Source organism: Barbus barbus (assembly GCF_936440315.1).
Source record: "Barbus barbus genome assembly, chromosome: 29".
Classification (NCBI taxonomy): Eukaryota; Metazoa; Chordata; class Actinopteri; order Cypriniformes; family Cyprinidae; genus Barbus; species Barbus barbus.
This window is the reverse complement of record NC_136757.1, coordinates 17464881-17471733: the sequence shown is the minus strand read 5'-3', so window position 1 is coordinate 17471733 and position 6853 is coordinate 17464881. Positions and strand designations below refer to the sequence as shown.

The window sequence follows — 6853 nt, the reverse complement described above, 5'->3', positions numbered from 1 at the left end:
ATTGCGTTGTTCCTCATTCATGGGCACTTTGACATGATACTAAACACCAGAACACGAGCAAACCGTCCGCGCATCAAGACCGAATTGGCATTTACGCGCGCGTAGGCATTTCTCACTTTATTTACAAAGAAAAACAGATTAGTTTAAATAAAAGTCAGACTACTCTAAAAAGGACTTCATTTAATCTCTTTCAAAACTCTCGTTACCTTGTCGTTGAATTAGTAAATCACACCCGGCTGTCACCTGCGCGCGCAATATTCCTTAATAACAAATGAGTTTGAAATAAAAGCGCAACCTTGCCGAATAATGTCTGCGATGTTAACTTTGATAATCCATCTCAGGCCAAATCTTCTGTTGGCGAAGGATGAGACGGTATCATCAGTTTGTTGGAAAAGATCTGTTGCATCTTGAGTCAGAGTCAGAAGACGACACAGCCCATGAGAGGATGATGATGATGATGATGCTCCAGCGCCTCAGTAACCCTTACAGCGCTGCATCACGTATGAACGTGAGCTCAATTTGATTAGTACAGAGGAAAGCTTCAGTTTATCAGATTATGGACCCCTTTTCACAGTCTATGATGACTCAGGGGTAGGCAAGTAAGTTTGGCATCGGGCCAAAAAATAATTTCGCCACTAGATGGCGGGCCAGAGCATAGTCAAAGTATAATTTAAGAAATTAATTGATGAAAAATGCAACTAGAATTGCCTGTAACAGTCTGTGCCAGTGTCTTTTGTAACTGTGAGCTGTTACTCGGTGTTAAATCCTGTAGGAGGACAGTCATTAACAAAAAGCCACATTTGCCAACAATTTCCTTCCGCGCTCCGAGCATTTAATAATCACTCCGCGCTCACTGATATCAGAAACACCGCTCCGCGTCTAAAGTATTTCAGTATGTTTGAAATATCACAGTTCTGTTCATCACGTATATTAAAAAATAAAATAACAGGAGAGTTTCAAAGTGACTTACTGGAACACTAGTGTGCAAACGTTTTTCCTACCACGTCCACATGACTAATAACATGGTTTTCAGCATTATAATAGCTGCTTTTTGGGGTGAAAATTTTGTTTATGATGAAAATAACTACGTTTTCGTCAGTTATTTTACCTACAGATCGATGCATTTCTTACAGATTTCTGCTCATTCGAAATCGGACACAGATGAAGTAGTAGCCTACTGTACGATTACATTTGTTTGAATATTGAGAATATTGAGTAGTACTAGTTTAAATCATGCTTTCATCTGAAAATATTCAGGATCTAGACTAGACGGAACGAACAAATTCCTTGAGAACTATAACTGACGCTCATGTCCATTGTCGTCATCATATAGTCACATTCTTTCTGATTTGAGTGATCCTTCTCGATCAAGCTAGCTAAACATTAACATGTGAATTCTTGCTAAATATGCAGTTATATTACGGGTCGTTGGCATGAATTGTACTTGTGATGGTGGTGGAGCGCTCGTTCACATACTCTGATAGTTGCTGTCATGACAGATTTATTTCAGAACCAGCCGCTATCAAAATAATCTAGCTGCGGGCGCAGGCGGGATATAATTGCTGGTGGGCCAGTTTTGGCCCGCGGGCCGCCTCTTGCCGGCCACTCCATGACGCATTTCCGCATTAACATCTTAAATCTAACGGTTTACTGCGTATTTGTAAAAAGGCTATATTTTGTATTTTACTATCCTGCTGCTATCTTGATATATGTATATAATCTGACAGCCTAAATCAATCGTTCTGTATTTCTATCGTTCTATTTTTATCCTCCTTTGGAAAGTTTTTTTTTTTCGCTGACGGAGCAAATAATGAAATAAAAAATATTATTATAGTTTACTAGGAGTTCACCTTGATAGTTTCCAAACTCAGAAACGTGAAAGATGGTCCATTGAGTAAAAATGCGTCAAATCAAGTGCAGGAAAAAGTCCAAGGGCATTTAAAAAAAAAAAAAAAAAAAAAAAGGTATATATATATATATATTTATTTATTTATTTTTTACTTCATATAGAAAATTATAGAACTTTTAAGGATTTTCTAGATTTTTTTTTTACAATTAAAGACTTAAATGAAAAGAAACTGATGTTTTGAATTTGAGGTATCAAGTTAGTTTCCAAGTTTGTCTTACAACGTCACCTAGTGTACAAGTAAAGTAGAGCGGGTTTAACATCATGCTTGCTTTCTTCAATAGACAAAGAAATCACTGGATTCGTTGGTTTTCATTATTTAAAATGGGCATTTCATTTTTATTCATGTAAATAATAAATACATATAATAAATTATAATAAAACATTCCATATTATTTTTTCCCACTCCATTAATTCATTTCTCAGCTGACACAGCTGAAAGACAGTTGTCTTACAACATTTAAATTCATGCATATTTGACAAACAAGATATAAAACAACAATAAATTTGCAAGTATCACAGTAAGTAAGGCCAGCATCTTCTTTAACACTTAAGGTAATATTGCACTATAGTAATTAGTAAGGCAAGTTTTCTCCTCTTTAATCCACCTCTTCAATGGTGGGGCCCTGTGATTCAGACTGGGCTTGGAATCCACAGCCACCTGCGGGAGGAACTCCTCCTTGATAGAGCCGAGTAATGATTGGATTACACACACTTTCCAGTTCCTTCTGGTGGTGCTCATACTCTTCCTTTTCAGCCAGCTGATTGTTCTCCATCCAAGTGATAACCTCCTTACACTTATCAATGACCTTCTTCTTTTCTTGTTCACTAATCTTTCCATTCAGCTTTTCATCCTCAAGGCTATTCTTCATGTTGAAGGCGTAAGACTCCAAGGCGTTCTTCGCTGCAATCTTCTCTCTCTGCACCTCATCCTCAGCTTTGTACTTTTCCGCATCCTGCACCATCCGCTCGATTTCCTCTTTGCTCAGTCGACCTTTGTCGTTGGTGATGGTGATTTTGTTCTCTTTCCCTGTGCTCTTGTCCACGGCCGATACATTCAGTATGCCATTGGCATCGATGTCAAAGGTCACCTCAATTTGGGGTACGCCTCGTGGCGCTGGTGGGATACCAGTGAGCTCAAACTTGCCGAGCAAATTGTTATCTTTGGTCATGGCCCTCTCACCTTCAAACACCTGGATTAGGACACCTGGCTGATTATCAGAATATGTGGAGAAGATCTGCATTTGCTTGGTGGGGATGGTGGTGTTACGTTTGATGAGAGCAGTCATGACTCCTCCTGCGGTCTCGATACCCAAGGACAAAGGAGCCACGTCCAGAAGCAACAAGCCCTGAACGCTTTCAGAGGTATCGCCCATCAGGATGGCGGCCTGCACCGCAGCTCCATATGCCACCGCCTCATCTGGGTTGATGCTCTTGTTGAGATCCCTGCCATTGAAGAAATCCTGCAAAAGCTTCTGGATCTTGGGGATCCTGGTGGAGCCGCCAACCAGAACAATATCGCGGATCTGGGACTTGTCCATTTTAGCATCTCGTAAAGCCTTTTCGACTGTTTCCAGCGTGCCCCTGAAAAGCTCAGCGTTAAGCTCTTCAAAGCGAGCCCTTGTGATGGAAGTATAGAAATCAATGCCTTCAAACAGTGAATCGATCTCAATGCTGGCTTGAGTGCTAGATGAGAGGGTCCTTTTAGATCTTTCACAGGCCGTGCGAAGCCTTCTCACTGCTCTCTTATTCTGACTGATGTCCTTCTTGTGCTTCCTCTTAAACTCTTCAACAAAGTGCTTCACCATCCGGTTGTCGAAGTCCTCCCCACCCAGGTGAGTGTCTCCTGCTGTGGCTTTCACTTCAAAGATCCCATCCTCAATCGTCAGGATGGAGACATCAAAGGTGCCTCCACCCAGGTCGAAGATCAGGACGTTCCTCTCTCCTCTCCTGCCCTTGTCGAGCCCGTAGGCGATGGCAGCTGCTGTGGGCTCATTGATAATTCGCAGCACGTTCAATCCGGCAATCACCCCTGCGTCTTTGGTCGCTTGCCTCTGAGAATCGTTAAAGTACGCTGGGACAGTGATGACGGCGTTACTGACCCTCTGACCCAGGTAGGCCTCGGCGATCTCTCTCATTTTGACTAGGACCATGGATGAGATCTCCTCAGGGTAGAATGTCTTGGTCTCTCCTTTGTACTCAACTTGAACTTTTGGTTTGCCGTCTTCGGAGATGACCTTGAAGGGCCAAAGCTTCATGTCAGACTGGACCACTGGATCATCAAACTTCCTTCCAATCAGTCTTTTAGCATCAAAAATTGTGTTGTTGGGGTTCATGGCGACCTGGTTCTTGGCAGCATCTCCGATGAGTCTTTCTGTGTCTGTGAAGGCAACGTAGCTTGGAGTGGTTCTGTTCCCTTGATCATTAGCAATGATTTCCACCTTGCCATGCTGGAACACCCCCACACATGAGTAAGTGGTTCCCAGATCAATGCCAATGGACACACCTTTTGACATCTTGATTATCAAGAGTTAAATGTCACCTGCAATACGGGGGGGGTGACATTTTATATATTTTAAATATAAAATATTACTGACTGTCATCTCGAAGTATTAATAGCAACTTCTTGAATAATGCAAAAAGTATACTTCAAATGTATAGCTATATATTAATTTTTAATTTGGATATAAAATATACAACATATATAAAAGATTTCAAAGTTAACTCAAAGAGTCACTTACAGGTCTTGTGAGTTTCTTCTAGCGCTTCAGAGAGAGGACTCTTCAGCTCTGCTTTGCTTCAGGTTGCTTGAGTTGTCTCGTCTCGACTGGCTCAGCCTGAGCGACACCGAGAGTTTTATACCTCCCATCTGCTTCTAGAAAGACTAGACTTCTCTTGACTCTAGCGGTAACTTTAGAGGCTGACTTGAGTCCTGAAGTTTCCAGGCGCGCACTAATGATCTCGTACATACTGCAAAGAAACATCAGCGCTCCAAATATAGAAACAGAAGCTGGTAGGACCTTGATTACTATGCAACAGGTGGGCGGGGCTAGACGATGTATGAAATGATCATTTATTTTTATTTGAACTGCTTTTTAAAGCTGCTCATTACTGTGTTATTATTCGGAAGTATATTGCTGTTTAAAGCGTTCTGTTAATGTAACAGCCTTGTTTATCGTTTGATTTCTGTTACATTTCTCAGCGGTGGCCATGATGGACCAATCATAGTCGTTGTACTTTTTAGACTACAGTTCAAATAAGCCAATTAAATGGGCTCAAGAACGAATGGACTTTTTTTGGGGCCACCAGATGCTCACTTTTTGTCTCATATAAAACATTAATTTCTTACATTTTCCCGCCCAGATTCCTTTTACACGCGGCTAATCTTTTATCGTTAAAAGCAATATTGTTGCATTGGTGTTAACATAAAATACAATTCGCTTCCTACCAATGATAAAAACGTTTGTGCTATTAATAGCATAAATATGAGTCAAAATGCATATTGTGACAGCAAGATCTTTAATGTAGGGATTCGATGACTTCACACATCTGACAAATGAAGTATGCAAAGATAAATCACAAAGTGCAGATGAGGCAAATATTCAAATGACAGCATTCACAGTGATATTTGCTTAAGACATTTGCAGTCCCTTAGAGATGGTGATCAAGATATGTGAGCTTCTTGCTGAGTCTAGTCGGCTATGTGTGGGTATGTTGGGGGTCAATAATATTCTGCAAAAGTCTCACAGAATATCCCAAAATCTAATTTCAACTGTGGTTATTTATTTTATCTAAGATTGGCCCAAATAACATATAATGGTCTACAATATTTTAATAGAAGAATTTGTAAAAGGCCACAGAGTTGATGGAAGTGTGTGAGAACGTGAAAGGGAAAAGAATCCCTATTGGTGACACAATTCATAAAATCCCCAAAGCGGGGTATATTTAACAGCATGTGCTGCCGGGTCACGAAAGTTTCTGCACACAGTGGTGTGTATCATATTGCCAGAACACTCTAGCTTTTAACAGTATACACAGTACATTCATTCAAAAAAAGCTTTTATATTTTCTTATGCAAGACCAATAAATCAGAAATATTATGCGGAGTCTAACATTTTTATATTAAAAAGCCACAAAGACCTTTTATTTTGGTCATGAACGATTGAGTGTAGCATAACCTTGCGTGAACAGAATACCCATGAAACAACAAAAAAATAGTAATAATTATCAATTATTTGATCAGAAACTATAACCAATATTTGGCACATTTTTAGAGCCATAGACAGTGGTCCTTTTCATATTTTAGGTTAAAAGATGATTTACAACAAATGCTATAATACATGAATTCTAACAATACACATAAAAGTGACATGAACGTATATTTTGTCACTGGACATTAGTAACACTATTAAATAAGAATAACATTCAGTAAAATCAAGTTTGGTTTTAAGAAATGTATATTAATAGAAAATAAATCTCTTGCTTCACTGGTTAATGCAGGTCTCTCCATCTTTGATGAAGGCTGAATCCATCCAGTCACACTAATATCTGTAAGTAGAACAACAGAATTGTTTTTTATTTTTGTCATAACTGTTCAGTCTGGTATGAAGAATGCTCATAATATGAAATTGTTTGTTTTTCACTGATTGTTATGAGCTACACTACCATTCAAAAATTTGGTGTCAGTAAGATTTTTGCATTCGGTAAGGATCCATTAAATTGATCAAAATGACAGTAAAGACATACTAATGTTACCAAAGATTTTCTATTAATCAAAGAATCCTGTAAAATGTTTCACAGCTGCCACAGAAATTAAATGGCACAACTGTTTTCAATATTTATTAATAAGAAATATTTACACTAGCATTTAAGAATGATTTCTGAAGGAACATGTGACGCTAAAGACTGGAGTAATGGCTGCTGAAAATTCAGCTTCGTCATCACAGG

At 39.3% G+C, this 6853-nt stretch overlaps 2 protein-coding genes across 3 annotated transcripts in view; both read right to left on the bottom strand.

Annotated features, from left to right (window-relative positions):
• Positions 1 to 2505: 2505 nt before the first annotated feature.
• Positions 2506 to 4422, bottom strand: LOC306849827 (heat shock 70 kDa protein 1-like; the record flags this gene model as incomplete). The annotated part of the gene is made up of 1 exon (XM_079385163.1): positions 2506 to 4422. The coding sequence occupies one exon, from the start codon at positions 4420 to 4422 to the stop codon at positions 2506 to 2508; it is 1917 nt and encodes a 638-aa protein (XP_079241289.1).
• A 981-nt stretch (positions 4423 to 5403) lies between these two features.
• The window catches only part of LOC306849826 (S-adenosylhomocysteine hydrolase-like protein 1), a 31367-nt gene continuing 29917 nt past the window's right edge, over positions 5404 to 6853 (bottom strand). The window contains exon 17 of one of the 2 annotated variants that reach the window (XM_079385161.1): positions 5404 to 6454. In XM_079385161.1, coding sequence (XP_079241287.1) covers positions 6448 to 6454 — 7 coding nt within the window. In that variant the 3' untranslated portion in view covers positions 5404 to 6447. The remainder of the gene's footprint in view (positions 6455 to 6853) is intronic. The other variant, XM_079385162.1, reaches the window with a different exon arrangement.